This window comes from Canis lupus, chromosome 7 (genome assembly GCF_003254725.2).
Source record: "Canis lupus dingo isolate Sandy chromosome 7, ASM325472v2, whole genome shotgun sequence".
Lineage (NCBI taxonomy): Eukaryota > Metazoa > Chordata > Mammalia > Carnivora > Canidae > Canis > Canis lupus.
In genome coordinates, this window is record NC_064249.1 from 2712011 (window position 1) to 2739905 (window position 27895).

At 50.3% G+C, this 27895-nt stretch overlaps 1 protein-coding gene across 5 annotated transcripts in view; it reads right to left on the reverse strand.

Annotated features, from left to right (window-relative positions):
* The window catches only part of NR5A2 (nuclear receptor subfamily 5 group A member 2), a 138012-nt gene extending 111424 nt beyond the window's left edge, over positions 1-26588 (reverse strand). For 2 of the 5 annotated variants that reach the window (XR_004817455.2, XM_025458634.3), the window contains exons 1-4: positions 14754-14910; positions 10730-10848; positions 9031-9172; positions 5537-6183 (exon numbers count right to left, since the gene is read on the reverse strand). Coding sequence is in view for 4 of the 5 variants with exons in the window: in XM_025458634.3 (XP_025314419.1) it covers positions 5537-6183; positions 9031-9172; positions 10730-10848; positions 14754-14835 (990 nt within the window). In the remaining variant the exon portion in view is untranslated. Of the gene's footprint in view, positions 1-5536; positions 6184-9030; positions 9173-10729; positions 10849-11957; positions 12062-14462; positions 14529-14753; positions 14911-26286 lie in introns of those variants that run through there. The other 3 variants (XM_025458635.3, XM_035719246.2, XM_025458633.3) reach the window with 3 other exon arrangements.
* Between the last annotated feature and the right edge of the window lie 1307 nt (positions 26589-27895).

Sequence of the window (27895 nt, forward strand, 5' to 3'; positions counted from 1 at the left end):
TGCTGGGCCTGGACAGCAGGGGACACGGGGGGACCCTGTGTAGGCGCTTTCTCCACCCTGCTCCCCCACACAGAACAGGGCCCCGCAAGCTTACTGAAGAACACCCTTGAAATTGGGGCAGATCCAATCAAATCTCAGACTACAAACCTGTATTGGCTGGGAGAGGTGAACAAAGGCCCGGAAAAGGGCTCTAAAATGTTCAAAATACATAAATAAAAACTCTGCTCAGAAAGCTTGTGTGATGGACCAGAGAAAAAGGAAGGTTTAATCCTACCCCAGCCTCCACACGTTAGACCAAGCCGCGCTCTGAAACCGGCTTCGGCAAGGCTCAATTCCTTTGGCACAAACTCCCTGAGTCTCTGAGACCTATTTTCCACAGAAACGCTAGTTATGTGTTTCAGTCAGGATTAATTTAGATTTTTTTTTTTCTTCCTACATGTATCGGAATCATTCATCGAGGGGAAGTTCTTCTATATCCATTCCCAGAATCCTCTTAAGACATCTGGTCTCATTAGAAGATCAAATAGATCCTCCAGATTCATTAGTTGTTCAACAAAGTGGGAATTAGTTTCTCACTGCTCCTGGGTGTGTGAGATATTGAAGACCGAGATGAGAGAGAAATAACAAAGAAAACCTACGATCGTCTTGGACTCCCAAAGGCAGGCCTTTCAGCAGTGTGAGCAGGTCCTGGATTTGCTCTTAATTTTGGAAAAGACAAGGAAAAAAAAGTCAGGAGTATGGGCCATTAGAAGACAGATTTGGTTTAAGGATGGGAAGGTGCATGGGACTTAGGATACGGCCTCAGAAGACACTTCTAACCCTCTGCCTGGGTCTCTCTCTCTCTCTCTCTGTCATGAAAAAAATAAATAAAATCTTTAAAAAAAAAAAAAAAAGGAGACACTTCTAATACCTCCGTAATGAGGGGCTCGTCCACCGCCTGACCGCCCCCGCACACCCCCCACCGTTCCCTGTCTCGCTGTCCTTTCACAAATAGACCTAAAAAGTAGCCCAGGCCGCATCCGCCGGCAGCAAGCAGAACCCAGGATCTAATCGTATTTAGCCACCTTAAGGGCGGAGCACAGCCCATGCGCTGCTGCTGAACCAGAGTCGCGAGTGTAGACTCTGTGCAGAGGCCGAGGTAGTAAGGAACGCTCCGGACACGCTTTCAAGGCTCAGAAGTGCTAGCTGGTAGGTCCACTCTCCTGAATGATGCCCCAGCAGGCCGAAAGAATTATTGTAGCTTTCTAAAGTTCACTCCCAGGGGGTCGTCTGGGCTCTGAGAAAATCTGTCTCACTGATTATTAGTGATTTAGTAATTGGATGGTAGTGATGGACTTTCTGATAACCTAGAGATTTGCTTTAGCTTCCCTGGCAAAGGCCTGTGTTTTCAGAGTCAAAGGTTATACTGCCTGTTTGTGTGTGTGTCTTGGGGGTAGAGAGGGGGAGTGGACAAAGTACTGCTTTCCTGAGCCTGAATCGGCCAGTCCCCATTCCGACACTTAGCAGTAGCTGTATCATCTTGGGTCAAGTCACAGTTCCATTCCTGCCTCAGTTTCTTCACTATGTAAAAGCAGGAGGTGGGTCAAATGATCACCACGTCTTCCGACTCTGGAAAATCTGGTTTCTGGGAATGGAATATTTTTCAATGCACACGTGTTTTGGAGGCTACTAGTTTCAAAAAAAAGAAAGAAAGAAAGCTACTAGTTTCATAGTATCAGTGTCATCTTTATCAGGCCAGAATTTTGGATTGGAATTAGAATTGCCCCTTTCGGGTGTACAGAAAAACGAAACAGCTCACTGATGTGTCCTGCATCCCTCCCCCCCAATCATCTTCCAGCTCTTAAACTGCACAGTTCCTAGGAGTGGACTGTCTTTTTTTTTTTCTTTTGAGCTGTTTATGTGCCATTTCATTAACTGTGAAGTTGGCAGCTGTAATTTCCTCTTTCTCATTACAATATTTTGAATAGGAACCAGAATATCTTTCTTGCACTTTTTTTGCATGTCGACAACCCAAACAACCCATCAAACTCACTCTGGCCTTCTGTCCCCTTCAAAAGTAATCAGATGAAACCTGTGTTCTCTCTTTTTATACCTGGTGGAGAGTGTAACTTGTCCACTTGGAACTTGTAGTGTGCAAGAGGTCATTTGCAAAACGTCCTTATTATCCTATTACTTCTACAGGAACAAATATGGGACTTTTCATCTTGGGGTCACAGAGGTATAAGCAATCTGTCCCATTAGTATATCACTTGATGGGCATTTTGCTGTGAAGTTAACAAGAAAAAGACCAAGGTTTAAAGGGGAGCATCGATCTTCCCAAATATTTAAAAATCGCCACTTTTGTAAGAAGATAGGGTAAGGACGGGCTGTAGGTTCCAGGGAGGTGTTGGAGGCCAGGCCAGAGGAAAGAGGCCTTTTCAGGACTTGTTCTCAGCAATGCCAGGTAGGCACGCCCAACGGAGGGCCCACAAACCCTTCTCCGGAGCAATGTTGCTTGAACTGCAGGTCATGCCTCATTAGGGGGTCATGTAACCAATTCAGGGAGTGATGACCGGAAATTTTTTAAAACATGAGGTAAATGAGACAAAAGCAGAATAGAGTAGAAGGTATCAGTGTGCATGGCATGCAGGAGGTCACATAATGTCTAGTCAAACTCCGGTTCGGGGTGTGTGTGTGTGTGTGTGTGTGTGTGTGTGTGTGAGAGAGAGATAGAGACGGAGGTCTGTTTCGATACACCAAGCTCCAATGTAAAATACGTTCTTACCCCAGGTCACAGTTTACAAACTTGAAAGCCACCGCCCTGGAGAAGTAAGTGCATGGCAATGCCCATGTCTCAGTGTTGCCTTCCAACAACTTGCTCTGTTTTGTGGCAAAGTAAGTTTATAAACGAAAGTAAAAGGAATCATGTGAACAGTCACCTTCCAGTTCTGTATTCACACTGCCCCTAAGTTCTTCCGAGCTCTACTTTTTCTTCTCCGAAGACTACGTAGGTTGAATCACGCTTTTCAAAGTAAGTGCGAGGCAAACCAGAACGTGGGTCGAGTTTCTCTTTCTTTCCTGGAGGGCACCTTCCTACCCCTTAGAAGCAGCCCCGCCAATGTTTGTACTTTCTTTCCCTTTCCTTTTTTCAGAGTGTCTTTTCATGACAGGCTGACGAGGGCACTAAGCAGCGATGTAAATGATGATAATGCTTTAATACGCTCCCTTCCCAAAGGATTTATATTTTAGCCAAATATGAAACCTCAAGCCCTATAAAAGAATCTTGTAGAATTTAGCTGCAGGGGGAGGAAAAGAGACATTTGGAGAGGAAGAGGGCTTTCCTAGCACTCTTAAAAATCCTACCTGTGGCTGTCTATATTCCCCTCAAAAGGTTTCCTTTTCGACATGTAAACGATATGCATGATTTCTTTCCCTGTGGATTGATGAAATACAACTTCAGCTGTCTTTCTTTTTTAAATAGATATTTATGAAACTGCCTTATCACAAAATCCTTGAGAGGAAATATTTTTGGGTCTTACTCAACTTTGCATTCCTCTTAGATCCAGTTCACTCTCTGGCAAATTTTACCTCTTTAATTTGTAGTAGGTATAACTGTTTATTATATAATTATATCACTCTTATTAACATATATGATAATATTGTTTCCCCATTGTCAAACTAGGAAGAAAGCACAACTGGATGCTTTTATGTGGAGTATCACAGTATTACGTAAGGCCTCTACACACTCGTCATAAAATCACAATAATAATAATTTAAAAATGACACTAGTTGAGTATTAAATAGATGCCAGGCTCCCAGTATATTTTGCCCACATAGTCTCATTTATTCCTTGCAAAACCTCTTCAATGAAAGTATTGTCATGCCCCCCCCATGCCCCCTGCAACCACAAACACCACAAATACATTTTACAGATGAGAAAATTAGGCCTAAAGATCAACATCCTGCCTATGAAGACACAGTTATTGAGTTATGGCAAAGCTATAAGTCAAAGTGAGTCCATCTGCCTGCAAAGGTCAGTTGTGCTTTTCTCACTTTAACATTTCTTCAACTTTCAGTTGTATCTGAAATTTTTATACCATTTTCCGTTTCATTTCAAATGCCTTACCAGCCGGCTGGAAGGACAAAGTTGGGAGTGAAAGAACACCAGGACGTTTTGTTTGTTTTGTTTTTAGTGAAAAATGCTTTGATTATCATCGGGTGGTTATATGCCCAGAAAATACCTGGCTTGACTGTGCTAACTCGATGCATGCGGCGCATCCCCTGCAGCCCAGTATCTGTCTCCACCCTCAGTCATCTTTAAGTGGAGTGATAAAGGACAAGACAGTAAAGAGCTGGATACATTAACAGTCTTAACAGCATGGTGGTAGTAGTCTATCAACTTATTTGGATCTGTTCAGAGAACATTTTTGTTTCCCTGTACAAATCGCGGTGCTTAATAAAGATTGCCGTGAAAAGCACTATCCTCCATTTGCACCCACCTTTCGTGCTCCCCAGTCCACCTACGCAGTTTCCAACAGCCACCCTATACATTAAAAGTCTGCTCTGTATTATTGTCCTTCTCTCAATGAAGTTTTAAATCTCCTCCAAAAGTCCTAGGTGATCAGAAGCCACAGATCTTTGGCCACCGTGTCTGCCTCCACGACAGTAAAAGGAAGAAACTGATTTTGTAACAGATATACTGAGAAAGCAAATCCAGGATTCACCTTTGCTCTTAAAACAAGAATGAAACCGGTGACCACCAAATATGCTTTGATAGCTACTCTTAGGTTCTGAACTTCGATATCACTTTCCCATATTAATTCAGTCTTAAGTTTCAGGAAATAAAATAATTATGTAGTTAAACAGAGATCCTTATACAAACATGTACTGTGTTTACAATGTACCAATCCATTAAAATCAACGACAGACATAGATTATGAGAACTAAAACCCGAGCCAAGTAGCCTAGCACTCACCATGTGCCCAATCCCCATCCAATGACAGTAAACATCCTATCGGAATCTGCTCTGAAAACAAAGGCTTTACCAACCTAATGTCAAGGTAAACAGGTAGTAAATACCTATTTGACACTGCTAGCCAGTGGTATCATTTTCATTCTTTAGGGTCTAAACACAACTAAACATCGGCATTTTTTCTTTTAAATCGGCATCATTATAATACAGCTTTTTACTTGGCAATTCTTAAAAAAAGTTCACTGGGTGCTGGTTCACACTGACTTAAACTTTCTAGCCGTAAACCACCTGAGTTAAAGGAAGTAAGTGAAGACATTCCACTACTCAGAAACAAAAACAAATTTCCTGTACTTTACATGAAATGCCACGCCCCCCCCAAAAAAACTAAGAGGTACGTAGAATAAAAAACCCCATAAAGTGAAGCTGCAATAGTCCTGAAGTCAAGGTCTTAAGATTCTTCTACTCTGCAAGTCATACAGAGAAAAGTAAGGAAAACATATTTTTAACACCAAGAACATATGAAGTAGAAACAGAGTTAGCTCTCCCTTGAAAGGGGATTTTAAGTGGTAACAGCTGGTGACATACCTTAAGTTCTCGGAAGAAGATACTACTCCTGGCCCACTCGACGATGGAGAAGAGGGTTTGGTCAGCCATTTTGCACATAAGCCCAAACGTGCTCAGCTTTTCATGCTTGCTTCGGTTGGCCTGCTCTTGCTGCAAATAGGCCATAATTTTGGCCTGGACTTGAGGCTCATCTGGCTCACACTTCAGAAGTTCCAGGATCAGATGGGGGATGCTTGCCGGGGAGCTTGTCTGGTAACTATCCATGTAGGAATAGCCCATTATGGACTCTGGTGAGCTGGTGTAGGGGTCTGGGTACTCAGACTTGATGGCCCGGCTAGGAAAGTGACTGTAGGTTTGGTAACCTTGCAGGCTGCCGTGAGGTGGCATTGTCATGCTAATGGGGGATGTTACAAAGGGACTTCTGTCGTAGTCTGTAGGAGGCAAGGCAGCGTGGTTCAGAGGTAGGCCTTTGGAGGCAGAATGGATGTTCTGAATTGCAGAAGAGATGGTGAGCTCAGAGGGCATTGCTTGGATCACCTGAGACATGGCTTCTAGCTTAAGTCCATTGGCTCGGATGAGGGCTTTCTTCTGTTGCTTTAGGGCCCTGTCTCTCTTGTACATTGGCCCAAATTTATTCCTTCCCCCACGCATTCGGTCAGCCCTTACCGCTGTGGGGAAATAAAAAATAAAAATAAAAATAAAAGGAGTAAGGGTATAAATAAGATGCAAATTATTAACATTCTCCAAGTATCTAGGAATGCTGAAAATTGACCACAGGTGTTAGGTGTGTGGTTGCATTACAAAAGCCCACAAAGCTTCCCCCTTCTTCCCCAAAAAGCCAAGTCCTCTTTATTAATGAATTCTTTCCTTTAAGTGTTTGTCATCAAAAAAAAAAAAAAATTATTTTGGATGCATAGGAACATAGTAACCCTTTAAATTTCATAATCTTTCCTACACACAGGAGATAACTTCAGATTGCTAAGAAAGAGTGTCAGTTTCTATTACCAGAATTCTCTTTACAGAAACCCAAACAGCTAAGAGGAAAAAAAGACAAAATCAACCCATTTCTGGATCCAACTGTGAATAGCCTCCCTTAGACTATCTTCCTCCCTCAAAGCTGTTTTGCCTAATTTGCTGCAAAAGGGTTGAATACATGCTCTTCCTGGAAAATCATTTTCACCTGGACTTGATGAGCACACATCAGATAACCACCAGTTATTGTTTCTAAGGTAAGGAGGACTGGACATAATTAAAGCAAATTTATTTCAGAAGCTGTCAAGACAAGCCCACCATTGCAGCGCTGCGTGGACTCTGGGACCATGTCTAATAAGTGAGTTAGCAGTTGTCTCCAAGCCCATAGTGGCCAATGGCAATTAGAAAGAAAACAGTGACTTCTGACAGCTTCTGATGTGTTGAAATTGCTGGAGGTTAAGTTTTTGTGCTTTTTATCTTAGGATTAGTCTATTATTAAAAATTTATTGTGAATGCTAGGTATCTAGAATATTGTGCAAGTTTTTCATCTGGATGATAATTTATTGAATATTCAACTGTTCCATATTACTGCTAAGGAAGTATAGTTTATAGTTATGCCCCACAAGTGACTTACAATTACTAATACTTTTTAAGGTAAAGAAATGCAACCCTTTCCCCTCATTAAAAAAAAAAGAAGAAGAAGAAGAAGAAGAAGAAGAAGAAGAAGAAGAAGAAGAAGAAGAAGAAGAAGAAATAATCAAGTGAGACACCATTTGAAACCACAACATTTACTTGTGTGTGTGTTGTTTTTTTCAGTAGGCTCCCTGCCCAGTGTGGGGCTTGAACTCACAACTCGGTGAGATCAAGAGACCCATGCTCTACCCACTGAGGCATCCAGGCATCCCATATTTATTCTTTGACATTTTACCTTTTGAGTCTCCTACTATAGTATGCATCTCCCACAATATTTGGCTGTTTGGAAAATAATAAAGTGATTGGTAATAAAGAAATTAATGAGCATTTCTTTCTTGATCTTGTTCTCAATCTCTTCCTAAAGCAAGACAGAGTTAACAGTTCTAATCATAACCAAAGTGGCTACTTATATTGGGAAAGAATCTACAAGCACTTCAGCAGATTTGCCGGAAATCTTTTGAGCATTTCTATCAAGTCTGAGAGCCACATAACAGGAAGGCTCCAAACAAAAGTAGCCTGTGCCTCAATGATCAAATAAAACGCACGCTTGTATGTGGCAAATAAGTGATGTGTATCCTTGATTATTTTTTATTTGCACTAGAGTTGATCTGTGGAAAGTCAGTAGGCTGGAGGCTAAAAAACAGCAACACACCATAATAGTCCATGAACTACAGATTATTTACAGTGATCACATAATAACTTTACTCCCTGCCAATCTGTACATTGTAAGTACCAGTTCTACTCTCACAACATAAAATTTAACATGGCTTTTGGGGAACCACTATCTTATTCCTGTCAAACCAATGTTACTGGGATCCCTGGGTGGCGCAGCAGTTTGGCGCCTGCCTTTGGCCCAGGGCACGATCCTGGAGACCCGGGATCGAATCCCACATCAGGCTCCCGGTGCATGGGGCCTGCTTCTCCCTCTGCCTGTGTCTCTGCCTCTCTCTCTCTCTCTCTCTCTCTCTGTGACTACCATAAAAAAAAAAAAAAAATTTAAAAAAAAAAAAAAAACCAATGTTACTGATTTAATAGCTCATTATTTTTCATGTTTCCTACTTTTCAACTTCATTTTGCAGCTTTCGTCATTATCTTAAAAAAAAAAATAAAAGAAACGTGTTTTCCCACATTATCAAAAATGATACTCTCCACACAAGAGACTCCATTTCACAATGAAAGGCTGTAATTCTTGCCCAGGAGTCATGAAATTAATAGTAACAATTGTGACACGGGAAGAATTTAAAGGATTAAAATCAGACTTCTACTAGATTTTTTACTAGAACATCCTTGGTTTGAAAACGTCACGTATTTTTTTTTAAGTTTTGCAAATTTTAAAAATTTGTTCTCAGTTGAATAGCTTTAGTCTTGTTTTTATCTAACCAGGCCTTTTTATTTTTTTAAAGATTTTATTCATTTATTCATGAAAGACACAGAGAGACAGAGAGAGGCGGAGAAGCAGGCTACATGCAGGGAGACCGATGTGGGACTCGATCCTGGGACTCCAGGATCACACCCTGGGCCGAAGGCAGGCGCTCAACCGCTGAGCCACCCAGGGATCCCTAACCAGGCCTTTTTAGTGTCAAATCCATCTGCTCCCCAAACTAAAAATTTTTTAAAGGTGGGGGAAGGGAAACTCCAATATTTATAAGTTTTTTTCCTAGTAGACTTCACCAGTGTTTAAATGATCCTCAGACTGTTCTGCTGACAAAACATAAAAAAATATCTTACATTATTGTCCATGGTGTTAAAAGACTAGGAAAATAATGTTACCATATTGGAAGTACAATGTTATTTTAAATCCTATGTCCTTGGAGAATTTTAACAGGCAGTAGTCTTTGGAAGAAACTTACCTTCTAGTTTCATTCCAACACTTAGACATTTTTGAAATCGACAGTAAGGACAACGCTTTCTCTGTGTTTTATCAATTTGGCAGTTCTGGTTTTCTATACATGTGTACCTTTTATTATTTTGGACTGTTCGCTTAAAAAATCCCTACAAAACAGAGAAAATAGTGAGACATATTATAAATCTAACACCGTCTCTTCCATTGTTTCATTTTAAGGAAATCACCAATAAATCTTTTCATTGAACCAATGAGCCCTTCCGTGGCTCTGTGGTTTGTCTTACACTTTAACAAGACCAACCCTCCAAAACAGCACTGGGCCAAAGTGGAGATTTTTCTAGTACTGGAGTTATATTCCTAGAATTACAACAAATCTTAGGAAGATTTGGATACATACCATTTCATCTCAACAGTCAGAGAAAAACACATTCTATATTAACCAGTATCTTTTTAAATCTGTTTTCTTATTAACTTCATATTCCAGAAAGTTGCTCATGGAGATCTGTACTGTTTGTAAGCAGTGTGATAGAATTTTAGTGGCAAACCATTGTAAAATGCCAGTGGAAAATCTGAATAGCAAAACACCCCAGATTTTTTTTTTTTTTTTTTTTTTTTTTACAAATGTCAGCACTAGATATGTTAAAAGCAAAAAGATTTAAAGAGTAAAATGGGAAAGTGTTCATAATTCCATTGGAATACATTCAAGTTGTAACTCTGTAAAAAAAAAAAAAAAGTTGAAACTAATGGCAAAGAAAAGCATGTGTAGCAGAGAGCTAAATTTTAGCAGTGTGCTTTTCTTGTATTGCACCCAAAAGAATTTATCAAAAACAAATTTTGTTAGCTTCATAATACAATAACAGCTTTACCAGGATGGTACATTCTTTATGTTTATCCTACTAGCCATAAAGTGAAACGATCTTACTTTGTTACAGAGAATGAAGGGATTTTTCCTGGCAATGGTTTAAGTATTTGTAATTGAGCTTTCTACTTTAAAAAATGTTGAGAAATACCAAGTATCAAGTTGACTGGGAATATATCAAAAAGATCTAAGATAAATTCTTGATCTATGGTTGAGATTATTATGAACAATATAAGTACATTTTACATGTTAAAACTTCTTGCATTTAAATAGGTCATATAATTTATTTATGAAAGCCACTCTTACTATAAACTGAGATGTGGTTTCTTATTCTTTATGATATAATTTCAAAAAATCTTAAAAACTGTTTTTGGAATAAATCAGGATAAAAATCACACGGTTGAGAATTTAGACTTTTATCTGTGGATAAAAAATGTTTAGACTCGCAGCACAGAATACCCTGAAGTTAAAATATATTTAGGAAATACTTTGTCATGTTCCCTCTCAAGAACAACGGTGCTTTAAATATATATAAGTCAAGCAAAATCAATATTTAGGACTGTTAGAAAGAGAAGTCTTTCTACAGATACATCACTTTACTACCATAAAATATTTTAAAGCCACGAGACTGGCAAAGTTTTCTAAACAGCATACATTTTTTTTTTTTTTTGCCTTTGGAATTAAATCAAACACATATTTCAAAACATCATCTCCCTAAGACTAACTCTTTCTCTCATTTTTAATTGAGTCCAAAAAAAGACAGCCTAAATTTAGGTCTAAAAAGTAATCCAATGGTTTATTTTGGTTTTGAACCTTCTATTTGTCACATAGCAACGTGTAAGCAAACCTTGCAGCTTTCACAGGTGAGGAGCCCATAATGGTATCCAGACACTTTATCTCCACACACCGGACAGAGCTCTTCAAGATCTTCATCGTAAGAGTAATTCACCATTTTAAACTGAGACACTGAAACAAAAGAAATGTATACACATAGCTAATTAATTCACTAGGTAGGTTTTAATCCTGCAGTGAGAAAGCATTTTGGTTAATTAACTGGTGGGCAAACATCCCAGGTACAATATAAAATAAAAAACACATATTTTTAAAACACCTAGGCACCCTGAAAAACTATTTTTATGCAATGAACATAAAACATCTTTTGGACTCCACCAGCGTGCACTTCACTTCCTTCTCTCTCTCTTTTTTTTTTTTTTTTTTTTTAAACTTAAAAAGAATTCCAACTTCTGTTGTTAAGAATTTCAAACTGACCACTGTGGAACGCCTTCTTTCACAACCGCCCCAGGCAGCAAATCAGGGTGGAAACGCGAAAAGGCAGAAAGGGAACAACCTGGAACTCCCCTTAAAGCCTCCTGAAGTCAAGACCCCAAAGTGTCCCCCGCGCCCGGAGGAGGGAAACGGGCACACCCGCTCCGGCCCTGCGGGGGGGTCCGAGGCTGCCAGCCCTGGCTCAGCAGGCCCTCGGCTGCGACCTGCAAAGCCTCGCCGCGCGCCCTGAAGCCCCGGGCGCCTGCCTCCCTGCAGCGGCCGCCCTGGAACCACAGCCCGCCGCTCCCTACGTTCCAATCTGCTGGATTAATTGAAACCTTCAGCTCCGCATGGACAGGGCTGCTGTTCTGCATACTTTCATCTCTCCACATTTGAAAATCTGTAAAAAAGGATAATGATAAAGGAGGAGAAGAAGGGAGGGCGCCCGGAAGACAGAGAAAAAAAGAGAAGGATGCACAGGAGGGTCTGGTGCAAAGTAGACAGGTCCTGCGTCGCCCTCAAGTCAGGCCCTGCGATAGAGTTCCCACGGTGCGGATCAGCAGTGCAAACCGGCGACACCTCGAGACCCCTGCTACGCAGCGGTGGGGCCTCCGGACGCGCGCGCGGCCCGCGGAGGGGACCCAGCGCCCGCCTTCCGCCGGACGCAGCCCTGCCAAGGCGCCCTTGCAGCTGAAAGATGGGTAAGCCGCGCGGCCAGGACAGTGGCCGGGAGACCCCAGGCCAACACCCGCCCCATTCCCTTCCTGGGACCCACGGGGGCCCCGTCTGGGAGCGCGGACGGCAGGCACCTGCGGCTTGGGGCAGGTCCGCGCGCCCCGCCACCGTCCCGCGAAGCCCGGGGTGCACTCGCCTCTCGCCCCTCGCTCCTCGCTCGGCGACACACAGGCACACACGCACGGCCCAGCTTAAGTTAATCAGTGGCATTTGCAGGGGGCGGGGCGGAGGGGGGCCGGGGGGAGGGGGAGCCGACGGCCGGACAGAAGTTTCCTCTGATTTGTTTACCAAAAAGGAAAGAGAGAAGTGGCCCCCACCGCATCCCCGAAGTTCCCGGCCACTCCATCACCGTAATGCGGCCTCTTTGCCCAGGACGCCTTCTTTTTCTGTGCCTTTTTTCTTTTTTTCTTTAAATAATAATAAAGTTCTTTTTCACTTCATGGATTCTGCAGGCCTCCGGAAGGGGCCCCGGGAGAGGCGAGGTCACCGGCACCACCGGGAGGCTGAGGTCGCGCACCGACCGGCCGAGTCCAGACGCCTCTTCCCGAGACGCGGAGCCCTGGCCTGGGGCTTCACCCCGCGTGAGTGAGCCCGAGTTTGGGGACACGGGGAGGGGTCCCCCGTGAAAGATGTTGCGGTGGAAGCAGGCGCTTGGGGCTCCGAACGAGGCAAGTGCGGGGATGCTGGGCGCGGTCCTCCCGGCCGAGCCTGCCCTACGAGGTCGCGCCCGGGGCTGGCGCAGCTCGGGGCTTGGAGGAGCTGAGGGTTCCAGAACTCGGTGAGCAGCCCCAGCTCTCCCCCAAACTTGCGTGTGTTAGGCTTGGGGGGAAAAACTGCACTCTGTGTCCTTTTCTATTCCCCCTTCGCCCAACAAAGTAAACTCCTAACTTCGCACCTACGGGGCACAGCGAGGCAAACGTGTGCAGGAGGATGTGGTGCCCACCGCGGGGATCCAACCCCCAAAAGGACCGGGCCTGGAGGCGGGGGACCCTCTGGGACAAAGACAGAGTCCGGGGGGCTGGCTGGGCACTCGCCGCTGTGCAAGACCCGGGCACCTTTCGGTTTCCCAGGTGCTGTACCCGGAATCCGTCAGGGCAAAGGAGTCCCTGAATTAAGGAACTGGGGGACACGGGGGGCCTCGTAAAGCCAAGGCCGCGGAGAGGCAAGCGGGGAAACCCGCCCCAGCAGCGCGCGCTCCGCTGTCCCGAAACCCAGTGGCGGGTCCTCCTCCTGCTCGGACCAGGGCGCGTCCCCGGCGGAGGCCAGAGCCAGGGTGACGGCCGCGTCCCCAGACACTCTCGGGGTGCAGGCCGCGGGGCCGAGAGGCAGGCGCGCCCGGCCCTCCCTCCCCACTCCGTTTTCGAACCCGGAGCTGAGCGAGCGTCCGCTGCCTCGTCCCGCGCCCGGGCACCGCGGAAGGCCACCTGGCTGCCTGGGGGCGGGAGGTCGCGTCCAGAACGCCCCTCCCGGACTTTGCAAGGACACGACTGCGGTGGCATTTCCCTGCCCCCGCCCCCGCCCCCGCGACCCTCACTGCGGCCTCCCCCACTTCTGGATGCGGCGTCTCTCTGAGCGTCTCTCCCCGAGTGTCTCGGAAACGCGCGCGCGCAGGAAAGAGGAGCAGAAACTTTCCTTTTGGACCCAAGTTCGCGCCGGCCTCGCGGGCGCCCCAGGGCGGTCTCCCCCGGCCGTCCCCCTCCGCGGCCGCGGACGCGGAGTGCGCAGCCCGAGCCCCTGGCGCCGGGTCCCCCGCGTCCCCACGTCGCGGGAACCCCAGGGGCGGGCGACAGTGCCCGTTTGGGGCAGCCGGGTTGCTCCAGCAGCCAGCCAGCCCTCGAGCGAGCCTCGGGGACCCCGCCGGCCGCCAGCCCCGAGCCGCAGCCCCGCGGGGCGACGTCCGGGCCCCGGGCCCGAGCGCTGCAGGCGCGCCGCCCACCCGCGCCGCGGGGCGCACGACCCAACCCCGGCTGGGGCTCGGCCCCCCGCCCCCCGCCCCCGGCCCTTGCAAGTCGGCTCCGGGGGGTTGGGGGAGGATGGCAGGAAGCCCCCGTGCTCCCAGGCCCGCCGGCCCGCACATCCTGCAGCGCGGGCAGGGGCGAGGATGGAGGAGCGCCGGTGACTTTTCCTAGCATTGTTCCCTCCCCGGCCCGGAGCAACTGCGAGAAACTTCCGAAGGGCTCGGCCTCCAGGGCTGCAGCCGCGGCTCCGCCAGCACGGCTGGCTCGGGGCGGCCGCTGTCAGCGGCGAGGAGCCGGGAACACAGGCAGGACCGCATCCTCCTCCCCGCTCTCGGGCCGCAGCCGAGGCCCGAGGCCACGCCGCGGCCGCGCCTCCCTCCACCACCTCGGCCACGCTCGCGCAGAGGGCGCGCCTGGGGTCGCCTCGCCACCCCCCCCCCGGGCCTGCGCGCGGTCCCCCAGTTGCCCGAATTGCGGCGCGTCCCAGCGACCGCGCGGGCTCTTGGCGGTGCCCACGCGCGTTCGGGCGCCGCGGAGCCGAGGCGCTGGGGGCCACCGCGTCCTGCCCCTGCGCTCCCCTGCACACGGGAGCCGGTCCCCCTGCGCCCAGAGACCGAGAACCTGCTCCGGGTTCCGGGAAGACGTTCCATTTCTCAGAAGGATCTTCTTATTCTGAAGTCTGCTTAGCCCGAAGCTACCCCCCCCACCTCCACCCCTACCCCCGCACCCCGGGTTGCCATAGAGCTCGGAGCCTCGCTTTTTTCTTAATTAGAAGCGGCCAATTAGGTTCGGCTTGGAAAACCTCCGCCCCGCATTGTTCAAGAGCCATAAACTTTTACGCCGGCCGCCGGGGGTGGGGGGCCCGGGAGCGCAGCGCGCAGCTCGGGGGCGCGGGGCGCGGCGCCTCCTTACCTTGCATGTTCTCCGGCATCTGCCCCTGTTCCCCATGCGACCGCGCCAGTCCCAGGGCTTCCGTCTCCACTTTGGGCAGCATGACCAGGCGGCCGCGGGCGGGGCAGGGGGTCGGCGTCCGTCCGGAGGCCCGGCACCTGGACGCGGGACGGAGGGGCGCCGGGGGTGCTCGCGGGGCGGCCGCTCAGGACCCGCGAGCCGCGTCCAGCCCCGCAGCCCCAGAGCCGCCGGCGAGCTGCCGGGGGGCGCACGGCTGGAGACGCGCCGCGGCGAGGTCGGCGTCCCGGAGCCTCTGTCTGGCTCGGCGAGGGCGGCGGCGAGGAGGGCGCAGCTGCCCGGGGCGCGGGCGGTGGAGGCGGCGGCGGAGCTGCTGCTGCTGCTGCTGCTGCTGCTGCTGCTGCTGCTCCTGCTGCCGCTCCTGCTGCCGCGGCGGCTGCCGCTGCTCCCGGACGGCTCGGGCGCCTCCCCCCCCGCCCCCCGCGCCCGCCCTGTGGCTCAGGATCGCCAGGGGTCCCTCGCTCCCCCGCTCCCTCTCGCCTCCCCCCGCCCCTGCCCCGCTCTCCGCGTCCCTCCCGCTCGCTGTCGCAAGTGTGGAGTTGCGCGAAGTTCCGACCTCCCTCTCCTGCCCCCCGTCCTCCTCCCGCGCGCCCGAGAGCGGTCCTCCCAGCCCCGAGGGCAGGGGCGAGCCGGGGAGGACAGGGGAGGTAAGGAAGCCGGGGCTCGGGGAGGGCCGGGCTGGGGGGGGATGCCGGGGAGCGGGGCCGCGGGTTCCGGCCTCGGTCGGACAGCGGCCGCCAGCCAATGAGGACGAGGCGCTCGCTCCCGGCCCCGCGCCGGCCCGAGCTGGGCAGCCCGCCCTAACCCCTCCCGCCCCACCCTGACCTGGGGCGGGGGATGTGCGGGCGGCCGGCTCTTCCCGCGGGCGCGAGGCGACCTCTGTCTGAGCGCCGCGGCGGAGGCGGGGAGGCCGGGCCCGCGAGGTTCCCGTGCGCGCGGGGGACGCGGGAGGGACGCGGGCGGTGCGCGCGGGGCGGGGGCTGCAGGGCCGCTTAGACACCCGCTCGGACCCCCCGGGGAGACGGGGCCGGCCCTCCGCGGCCCCAGGGTGGCCTCTCCAAAGAGCCGGCCTGCTCCCCGGGGTCTCCCGGCTCCGGGACCCCCTCGGCCTTCGGTCCGCAAGGGCCCCGCCGTGGGCGCCGCGCGGCCCGGCTCCCCGAGGAGACCTCAGCCGCGCGGCCGCGAGCCCGGCGCCCTCTCCCGCCGCAGCAGCCCCGCCAGCCCCTCGGCTCCGCCGCAATCGCTCCGCCGCCTCCCGCCCAACAGCGCGCAGGCGGCGGGCGGACCGCCTGAATCTTGCTGAACTGTGTTTCCACGTTCAGTGCAAAGACCGGGGCGCGAGGCTTTCCTCTTTTGCATTCTGGGGTCTCTGGTGGGACAATCCACATGAGGCCCAGAGGCCCAGGACTTTAATAAAGTTTTAAAGAACCATCTGCTATGTAAGCTCTTCGGCCACCAGCCCAGCCACATCTTCAAAGTTTTCAGATCTCATCCCAACAAGATGAAAAACATTTTTTTTCCAGCCTCGTGACTGCATATGAAATGCCTCCTATGCAGTGTCTGCTGTGAGATCGGGTAATTATCAGAGTCCACCCACAAGGGGGTGAATTTGAATCTCAAAAGATCTGAATTTATTCTATTTGAATGGCCTAGAGATCACACATTCAAACTGCCCAGTCCAGTATTTGATGAATTGAAAAACACTCCAATCATCGCCATGATTAATCTACACTTTTATATGAAATGAGTTGTTCGTCACCCACTGGTGTCTGGCAATTCAGATGCTGTTGGCTCTCTAAATTCTTTTTTCTCCCTTTTTTTTTTTTGTCATTTTGTTCTTCCATATATATTCAGAAGCTAAGTTATTTAAATCTCAGTTTTGTGGCATCATCAAACTTCATAAAAATGTCTCGACTTGGGAGGAGGCAGACTGTCCATGAGTTTGTAAAGTGCAGTGGGCTGTAGTTGCCAAAATTAGTGACCCTTGAGACACTGGGATTTCTGTGATAGTATCAAGTAGCACCGTCGATCCATTTTCAATATTACTAGTTGTTTTAAGTACCATCGTGAATTAAATGTACATACGAATACGCACATAGTTCAGAAAAGGAAAGGAATTAACTCTCAGGGCTAGAATCAATTTGTGTGCCGTGCATTGTGGATTCGGATGAACTCTGAAAATCAGTTTATTAGAAAGTCTTAGGAGTGCCCTTCACTACAGTCAAAGAGCTTATGGGGACATTTATGTTGCACCCTCACAAACACCAGGCTGGCAGCTATGAGGGACTCCAGACTCTCGGACCTCAGAAGAAGCTTCAGGCTCTCAGTGCCAGAGGGACAGTCCTCTGGTTGGTAGAGCTGAAGGAAGAAGTTAGGAGAGCTGAAAGTAGACAGAGGGCCTGACGTATATTTGCAGCATGGTGAAATGCTCCCCTGGACTTGAGGCAGAGCCTGACCCAGCCAGGGCCAACTTTGTGATCACCTTCCTAACCCAGCTTCAGCCCCAGAAGGGGCGTGTTTAGACCCTACTAGCGTCCTTTCAGTCCAAGGCCGTCTGGTCTCACCCCGCACACTCCAAACCAGGAGTGATGGTGACAAAGGGCCAGCTGACGTTCATTTATCCCCTCCCCAAACCAGAGGAGGGGGGAGGGTGCATAAGGGCCGGTTTCAAAAAGCCACCCTCTAAAAAAAGTAATGCACACTTGTATCACAGAGGACAGGTCCCAGGCGCCTTGCATTGTTCTGAGACTCTCGTCCAGGCTGTGGCGGGGAACCCAAGGGGCATGGAAAGTGCAGGAGGTCTCAAGCAGAGAGAAAACGTGGGTGCTCCCGGCCTCCTGCTCCAGGGAGAGAAGTGTTCCCCAGGGTCAACCCTATCCCAGATCCCCTGGGGACGTCCAGAGCCCTGTCTGCGCTGCACAGGGCGGAAAAGCTCCCCCTGGAACCGTTCTAGTCAGAGACTGAGGGCACAACTCACCTTTTAGCGGTTTTCTCCTCAAGGAGTTTAGGGGAGCAGTAAGCACCCCCTACCCTGGGGAGGACACAGGGGGCGGGGTGGCGGCACCAACCAAGCTCACTTGCACCCTGCAAGTGCATCCTGCCCCCACCCTCTCAGTCCCCTCGTTTTGAATGTTCTGGGGCCCTGACCCTCCAGTCCTGCTGGGCCGGGCTGCACCGGAGCCCCCCGACAGCCTGGCGGTGACCCGGGATGGGCCTGGGCATCCCCACAACACCCTCCCGGAAGGAGGGGGACAGGAGGAGGTGCCCCGGGTGGGCCCCCTGAGGATGGTGCTAGGTTGCAGGGGCAGCAGCGAGGAAGAAGAGCCAAGTGGCGGAGAGAGGGGGGAGGCATTCGAGGTGGGAGCAGGGAGCGGGGCCTGTCCCTGTCCCGACCCACCGACAGCCCCGCGAGCGGCTTGGAACACCGAAGTCCCCCGCCCCCGCTCAGCCAGAGGCATCTTAACCCGGCGTCTCGGTGGGCGCACATTTAGGGACCCCCCCCCACCCCTGCGGGGGACTTAGCTGGCGGCGCAGACCACCGAGCAGAGGCCGGGGGCCGGGGGAGGCGGTTGCGGCCGCAGCCACGGTGCGCATTCCCGATTGCGTCCCCGCATCCCTCTGCCAACTTCTGGCAAACTTCTCGCCCCTCGCCCCTCGCCTCCCCCGCGCCTCCCCCTTCCTTCCGACGAGGCTGGTCTCCGGGGCTCGTCCTTCCCGGTCCTGACTTTGTCTTAAAGCATTGATTGACGGTTGCAATTATAAAGGATGATGGCTCGGGGAGGCTCCCGCAGCCTTGATGAGCCCGAGGAGCGCAGTCCTGGCATATTTTATCCAGGCTCAGCGTTACGGGGCCGTGCGCCCCACTCAGCCGGCCCGCACCCCCCACCCGCGGGCGTGTCACCCGCCGCCTCTGCCCGGCGCCTGCATCTCAGAGCGAGCGGGAGCAGCCTGCCCTTGACCTGACCCGGGCACTGCCGGCGGCCCCCGCGCTTAACGCGTGCAGGCTGCAAAGGGAGCGGGCAGTGGCACGGGTTTTTAGGACTGGTTCGGGTGCCCTGGGCTCGGAAAATACAGGTGCCCACGTAGAAGTGCCACTCATCCCGCGCGCCCGGGTCGGGGGTGGGGGTGGGGGCACTCGCACAGCTGCATTCTTGGAGACAATTTCCAAAGGCCTCCTCCTTTGCTACTTTTTGGTGTTTTTAAGAAACCAGCATCATTACTCTTCTCGTAGCATGTGTCTAACTCTCAGCCTCAGAAGTAAACCTAGATTTTGTTTTTTGTTTTTGCTTTCCGAAAAAGTCTCCACCAAGTGGCCCGGATAGCCAGAGGTGAAAGAGAAGCGAGCTTATCAGCCTACTGAAAACTCGGGCTCGGCCTCATTTTCTCCGCCCCTCCCACTACAAAATCCCATCAGAAGCCACTTTAGCCTTTCTCTGAAAATTAAGTTTAGCTAGAGTTCCAGAGTCCCGCTCCTGAGCCCAGGGGGCTGGCCTATCCGCCCCCACCCTCCCCTTTCCAGGCTCCCCCAGCCGGGGGCCAGAGCACTTTGATGAGAGGGGTTAAATTTCAGCACAGACCTACAAATTACCAAGGGGCACCGTACTGGCCAAAGCTTTGAAAAAATAAACTTGAATAGGTGAGAAGTCTTGCCTAGTTAAAAAAAAAAAAAAAAAAAAAAAAGATCCTTTCCTGGTACATGTGTAAGTAACTACTTGAGACCTCATCCACCCCAGCCGGGAGAGCAGGAGGAGAAATTGCCATCAATTTAGACACACAAGCCCGGGAAAGACGTGGATTAGGGGTAGCCAAAGGGGGATTGATTCACGATCACTAGGAGAGGACCTCAATATATCGTGGTCCCAACTTCACTGACGGGGGGAGTGACAAGGTGAAGCAATTATCCAGGTGATCTGGGCTCCTCCGGCCCCTTCCCCCAACCTACCTCCCACCCTTGCCCTAAAGGAAAGGTGAAGTTTTCAGAGGGTTGGGCCTGGATTATCGTAATCTGCATCTCTGTAAAAAAGAAGAGCTTCCCAAGTAGACTTTTTGGCTTCATTTTCTTTGGAGACTATTGCCCCAACCCAGGGGTCCAGGCGCGCCCCGCTTTGGTGTAGCCGGTGCCCTTCTCGAAGTGGGCGGGCAGATCCGGTCTGGAGCAGGGCGCTGGCGAGGGGAAATACCCTTGGGTAGGTGGTCCAATCTAATCTAGCTCTTCCTCTGTCATTGAAATGGAGATGTGGGTCAGCCCAGCTCCAAACTGCGAGACGCCACTGTCGGAGCCACCCCGTAGGTCCTGGGGACCACGCAGTGCGGGAGCGGTGTTCTGCAGGTCGGAGGGGGCGCATGCAGGGTTCCCCCCCCCCAAGCCCCCGCCTCGACCCGGACTGGGAACTGATCTGGGCCCCGGAGGCCTCAGGGCCACCGTTGCAGCGAGCCCGGCCGGACTGCAGGGGACCTGAGGGCAGGGGCTCAGCGCCGTCGAGGCCCTGGGCTTGGGAAAGCCCCCGCGCTGGGGCTTCAGATCTTGGGATCGATGGGCGCGGAGCTGGGTCTGTCCACCCCAGGTGGCCCGAAAAGAAAGGGGGGGCTCGCGGTGGTCTGCTCGCCCTCCCGCCAGCGGTGCGAAGGCGGCCCCAGGAGGGGGCTACGCGGTCGCAGGCTTGGGGTGCCGGCACCTCCCCCAAGCTAAGGCCAGTGTGACGAATAGGACGCGGTGGCCCGCGATCACACAGGCTTGGGACCGTCCCCCCCCCACCACCACCACCAGGGTTTCTCGTCTGGAGACTGGGGATGCGTGTGGGGCACCTGGTGCGGGCTTCCCACGGGGTTTCTATTCAGTCCAGGGCAGGTGGCCGCTGGAGCAGGTGGGCTTGGGGGCCGAGGCTGTGGACGGCCAGGTCGGGGCACGGGTCAGCAGCCACTGCAGCAGCCGGCGCTGCCTCGGGGACCACCATCTACCTCCCTAGGAAAACGCCCCGGTTTGTCAAAAGTACCCAAAATCGGGGGGGGGGGGGGTGGCTGTGTGTGCTCAGAGTATCCCGTTTGGCCCTCAGGGTAAGAAAAGGGCCTTTTCTCTCTGAAGTCGGTCAATCATTTTGAGTGGTTTCTCTGCCCTCCTCCGACCCACCAACTCCATCACAAATAGATGCTCCCCGAATGTTCTCTCAATTCCCAGGTCTGTCAGCGGCTGTGGAGTTGCCAGCATACAGTCCATAACTGCAAGCGAAACTCCCCGCCCCCCCCCCCCCAGACTCCAGAGGTCCTCTCCAGGAACCCAGAGCGCAAGACCCAAGGTGCCCTCCTACCTGCTTAGCTCTGCCCCAAGGCTCTCTTCTCCCACCCTGCTCCACCCTGCCCCCTACGTCTCTCCCCATCCCACCCTTCTGAATTCTGCTGGGATCTGAGTTCCACGGTGCAGTGAAAAGAAAGATAAAGAGCCAATTCCGAAACCGTCTTCTTAAACCCAAGATGCCTTTTGGAAGAAAGTCTGAGTAGATAAACATTGTTTTTAATCATAATTCCTTTATGTCAACAAAGGCAAATCATCACAACTTTGAGGAAAGAGCATGGATTTCAGAATCACATCCACGAGCTCCGTTTATAGTTCACTCCCCTGACAGGGCAAGTGATGTTGGGCAAATCACGTGACCTTTCTGATTCACTTTTGTCATCAGTAAAATTGTCAACAAACTTTATAATCGCATGAGACAGTGCCGGTAAAGCAACATATCATTCTGTTAATAAATATCAGTTCTCCTCTATATTCATCTCTTTTCCTCTAACTTTAGCCACACTCCTCTTTCTGCAAGGAAAATAACTAGGGAGGGAATCGCTAACCATTCTAGAACGATTTAAAATAAGATCCTTCCAGTGGGAAGTACTTGCTAATTTAACTGCAGCGCTTGACATAGTCCTCAGGGACTTAATTACACCCTCAGATAAAACTGCTCACCAAAAAAAAAAAAAAAAAACTGCTCACCAAACTGCTGCTGTTCACCTGTATTCAGATTATTTGAAGTTTAAAAGTTAAGTGTGTCTTTTCTTACTTATTACGTAAAAACACTCATATCAGAGCTTCCCAAAAGACTAAAAAGAGGCAGCCTTTAATAATTTGTCTGGTCAGGTTGAGTCCACCTGGTTCTTCCAGGCCTAACCTCTCAAGCTCACGCTGGTTATATTTCAACTCTTCCCTTGGGGCCTTCCCAAACATCAAGGCCCCCACACTCCTAAAGCTCCTTGAAGCCAACTGGATTTCTCACAGAAGTTTTTGTTCCAATAAGGTAGAGAGTGGGGCAGTGAAACCCGAAGCAGTAGCTTTATCCTGAGGTAGGTTCTAGTCTTCAGGAGCAAGATGTCTGACTCCTGCCCTGCATAAAGCATCCCTGGAAGTGCTTGGGGAAGCTGGGCCTTCAGGGGGGAGTCTGTCCCAGAGCCCTTCTCTAGCTCATCTCAAGTTCAAGGCTGAATTTAAGATAACCCTAGACGTTGTGTCTTGGGAGAGGCGTTAAGTAAAAGAAAAAAAGCTCTACCAAGCCCCTCTCTCCTCTCTGCCTCCATAAGTCTCTCTTGGTTTATTAGAAGTGATGTTAAGGAAATCCTTTGGCTCCAGTTAGAACTTGTAGATCAAGGTCAGCAAGGAGAGTTTGGGAAGCACCCTGTTGGAGTTGGGCTGAGGCAGGGAAGGAGAAGAGGCATCAGAGTTTAGCTTCCTGGAGGGAACCGGCTGCCTAAGCCCAGCAGCAAGAATCAGAACATGGATTTGGGTGACCGAGGTTCCTAACAGCACTGCAAATAAAGCCGGCCAGAGTTTGGGGTGGCATAACAGGCATTTTCTACCGCATGATGTCTACTTTCAGAGATCAGTATGGGCACAGAGCTTACTGGAGGTTATTGCTGGAATAAAATCAGATTCTGAGAGTGCTAAGAGGACTAGATAACCAACTTTATACAGTGTCTCAAGAGTGTTTGCATTGTGTATCATGTACTCCTAACTATGCAGACGCAACTTCCTGTGGACATTATACAACAGCATCCTGAATGGGTATAATGTCCATAAATGCACTTAATCTGAAGAATTACGTGAATTTAATACAAATCAAAGCAATAATGTTGAGCACGTTGCAGAAGAGTCATTAAATACTTGTTATTTTTCAGGCCGTTCAGATTTGGCTCTTTTGTTAATATGGACAAATACTTTATTCTTTCTTTTTCTGTTTCTCTCTTGTGCTCTCTTATGTTACTACTGTATATCATCAGTGAAATTGCCCCATTTGGGAAAAAGAAAAAAAAAAAAACCACCTAAGCCAGAAACCAAGAACTTGGACAATGTCCCAGAACTAGTTAACTTTAAGGGAACAATCTGGTTATAACCCGAAGTCTGCTGCTTTTACACCACACTGTGACTATCTTGCAGGTAGGCAGAGGGAGCAATGGTGTCTTATTCCCACTTTTCTATAGGAGTACAGACATCTGTACACAGTTTTCATGGAACCACCAGTGCGCAGAGAAGGAGAATGTCATGGCCACCCAGGACCCACAGAGACAGCACAGAGGCACATTTGTTAGTACAACACAACTGAATTAATGTGGAGTGGGGAACCCTGAGTGATCTCTACCTGCCTTGGCCTCGGTCTTGTGAACCCCTCCCCACGCCATCCTGATGGGCCACCTCAGTGCCACTGCAGAGACCGGCACCCTCTACAGCTGCACCTGCGGATTCCTGTCGCCGGGCCTGCCCTGGCCAGTCAGAATCCAAGAGGCAATTCCTCTTAGGGCCGGGGTCAGTCCCAACTGTTCAGACTGAGGGCTCACAACGTCCCCTTTCTCTGGCAGCCCGTTGGGTGCCTGGTCTGGCCAAGAAGCCCCCAGGAATGACCTTGGGGGCCACCCCGGGCGCAGATGGAATCGCAGGTACTGGGAGAGGGAGAGCGCGGGGTCTGGACCGGCCCGGGCCGAGCACCAGCTCCGGAAGGAGGTTTCTTTGACCGGAAAATTGGCTGGGATCTGCTCGTCCCGGGACCTGGCCGGGAAGTGCCGGGAGCTTTAGGGTTTGGGGATCGCCTCGCCGAGCGCCGCACCCCCGGAACTTAGCAGGCCCTGGGGGGGCCCACGTCGCGCAGGTTCTGGCCCTCTGGGACCCGGACTCCCCACGCCCGTGGGTTGCAGCCCTCCGCGTGCCCGGGGCGCACCGCCCTCCGTCCTCAGCGGGCCCCGCGGCCTGGGGCCCCCCGCGGTGCCTGGGACGCGGCGCGGAGACGGGGGCGGGGTCGCCCTCCGCGGGTCGCCGCAGCTCCGGGGGTGGAGGGGGGGGAGTCGGCGGAACTCCACCAGATGCGCCACCTCGGGATCCCCAGCCCCGCCCCGCAGCCCCCCAGGCCCCGCGCCCCCCTCCCCGCCCCTCAGACCCCCCCCCGCAGCCCCCAGGCTCCTCCCCCCGTGCAGCCCTCCAGGCCCCGCCCCGCAGCTCCCCAGGCTCCGCCCCGCAGCCCCCAGGCCCCGCCCCACAAGCCCCCTCGCAGGCCCCCCCCCCCGCGCAGCCCCAGGCTCCAACCCCGCAGCCCCCAGGCCCCGCCCCACTACCCCCCCCGCAGCCCCAGGCCCCGCCTCCGCAGGCCCCAGGCCCCACCCCACTAGCCCCCCCGCAGGTCCCGCCCCCGCAACTCCCAGGCCCCGCCCCACAAGCCCACCGCAGCCCCAGGCCCCGCCCCCGCAGACCCCCCGCAGGTCCCAGGCCCCGCCCCCCGCAGACCCCCCGCAGCCCCAGGCCCCGCCTCCGCAGGCCCCACCCCACTAGCCCCCCCCCGCAGGCCCCAGCCCCTCAGGCTCTATGCCCCGCCCCACAAGCCCCCCGCAGACCCCCCCAGGCCCCGCCCCCGCAGAGCCCCCGCAGGCCCCAGGCCCCGCCCCACAAGCCCCCCGCAGACCCCCCGCAAGCCCCAGGCCCCCCCCGCCCGGCTCCAGCGCGCTCTCGCCCCGGGAACGCGCCGCCAGTCCCGCCGGGAGGGGGTGGGCGTGAGCGCGCGCGGCGGGTTTGCGGGCGAGAAAGATCTGAGATGCTTCGGGTTTCTCTTTCCCCTGCTCGTGCTCGTATTTCCTTTTTATCTGCAGAGCAGCCGATTCTCTGTTGCGCTCTGATTGCTTTCCTCGTGTTTTCTTTTTCGTAAGTACAGATATTTTGGGGGGTGGGTGGGGGGAGTTACCATTTCCTCAATGGATATACTATAGGGTGTAGTGGCCCATAAAAAAGCAATCTCTGCACTCAGTGGAGTCAGCTGGTTATCAAGGGAGAAGGAGGAAAAGCCCAAGCCTTGATTTGGCTTCTTGTTTCAGCAGCGGAGCTGGAACTCGGGAGCTCCTGACAGGCCCCTGCGAATTCGCAGGGAAATTCCAGTTCCAAAGCCCAAGAAAGTGCTACAGGAAGGGGCACAGGCCCTTCCAACGCTAAGGGAAAGGAAGGAGGGCTTGACTGCCAGCTGACTATTAATTACAGGCCACTGGAAGTCACTTCCTTTTAGTCCTTTACTTTTAGGATTAATTGAATGTATCCTTGCTGTAACACTAATATTTTTTATTCTTCTTAGAAATGAAAATTAGCTTTATTTACCTCCATTTATAAAAGCAACCCACGCCCATTATTTCGAGAAACAGATAATAACCCTTAAATTCTAATCCTTAACGATGGTGTGTGTGTGTGCACATGCATATACATACATATATATTTCCATATATATTTATTTATTAAATACATATATTGAAAATACGTGGATTTTGCGTGGCTTTTATTTATCAGAAAAACAAAAGATACTCTATAGTGTCTGCAATCAATGAGACACCATAGCGTGGTATGGCTTGAGGCTTTACAAATATCTGAAGCTATTTGTTAACGTTTGATCAATGATGCCTCCATATGGTTAGCTCGTTTCAAGTTGTTCAAATTGTAGCTTATTATCTCTGATTAGAAATTATCAGAAAATATTAGTGATGAAATATATATATTATGCATTTTTGTTTCTGTTAGAGACTAATGAATGGACGTCCAAAAACAGTGGATATAATGAATAATATTGAAATACCCATTTGCTTTTTTTTAACTTTAAGCAAGATAAATGGGGGATCCCTGGGTGGCTCAGTGGTTTGGTGCCTGCCTTTGGCCCGGGGCATGATCCTGGAGTCCCGGGATCCGGTCCCATCTTGGGCTCCTTGCATGGAGCCTGCTTCTGCCTCTGCCTGTATCTCTGCCTCTGTGTGTGTGTGTGTGTGTGTGTGTGTGTGTGTGTGTGTGTGTGTGTCTCATGAATAAATAAATAAAATCTTTTAAAAAAAGATAAATGTGTGATACATACATGGGCTTATGTGCTTTTAATAGACAAGAGAAGCAATGGCTTATAGTACTAAATACATCAATGAGTTTAAATTACTTGAATTAATGTAGTAGCAGAATAATAAATGGATGATAAATAGAGCAATTCCTACTTACCAATAGGTGTAAGTCCGTGCTTTAGAGAATCTTGCAAATTTCCAGTATCCGAATTAGAAGACATTCTTAGTAAAATTATAGGTGATCCTTTGGTTTAACGCAGAAATCATTGAGTATAAGAAAAAGTGCAGCTTGTCAAATTTTGTAGCCCTTGGGAGGTCACACAAGACTACAGTAACCTTTAGTGAAAGTTAAAAAAGTAGCAAAAAAAAAAAAAAAAGAAATCTAAGAATTCAAAAAGTTACAAGTAAGTCCTTCCCTGGACTCTGTACTTTTTCCAGCATTAGTGGCCTGCTGTAAACCATGTATCCAGTTACATGATGGTTTCTAATCAGAAGAATGGAAACTTTTGATAGGCTTAGATGTATCACATGACTCTATGCTAGTTGATAAGAGGACCCTGTTATAAAGTGACAGCAAAAGAGATAAGAACTCCTGGCAGATAATGGCAAAGAAATGATTAACTCACAAGTGGAGAGGTGCTATGCAGCACAGAGAGTGGAAAGTTGTAAAACTGAGGGGTCAGAAGATCATACCTGGTGGATAAAACTCCAAACCAACTTAAATCTACTAACTAAACTTAAGCTTGTGTCATACCCTCTTGATGTCATCACCTCTTTGCAAAGAGGAGGACAGGCGTAGCTCTTCTGACCTCTGTAAACATATTTTAGATGATAACATTAGGACACATTAATTCTTTAAATGATGACTAGAGATATGATTGACACTTTAAAATACTACAGGTAGCATTTCCAATCTTATGGTCATTTATTTAATCATGTGTTGTCAACCAACTTTTTAATCACACCTCTTCATTAGCTGCAGAGTTAATCTTGGCTTGTTTGTACACTGGTCAGTTGATGAAAAGGACAGCCTATCTCTTTACTCCAATAAAGTAAAAAATTTATACTTTGAGGTTAGTGCTGGCAAAGTGATGAATGTATAAATACATTTTCCATGATTTCAAGTTATTATTCTTTGCTTGAATCCACAGGGAAAAATCTGGATTACTTCGCCATGAAAGAACTATTACTAAAATGACCAACAGTAGTTTTAGGTTCTTGTTAAAGATCCTTATTGTTCTTCAAGGTAATAAACTATGGATTCTTATAATAATGCATATCTTTTCCCATGTTGTGGAACAGTTTGGTGTTTTCTTGTTTGTTTTGATTTCTCGAATGAAGCAAACATTTTTCCTATTGTATTTAGATTCTAGTTTAAAAACTCAAAATGTTTATGTACAGCATTTTTCTGTTTAGAGATTCTACTTAGAAAACTCAAAATGTTTATGTACAGCATTTTTCCCATCAAAATTATATTTTCTTGGATTAGATTTCACTGCATATAATAGAAAAGTCAGAATAAGAGTGGTTTAAAAAAAATCTTAATTTTTCTCTTAGAAGTCAGATGTAGACAATCCAGGGATGGTACAATAGCTCTACAAAGTTGTTCAGAACCTGATTCCTTCCATTTTACTATCCTTTATCTCTTGTCTTCATGTTTCAGAATGGCTGCTAGAATTCCAGCCATCATTCCATACCAGGAAGCAGTATGTAGAAAGGGCAGAGAACGCATACTTCTTTTTAAGAACATTTCAGGAAAGTACCAC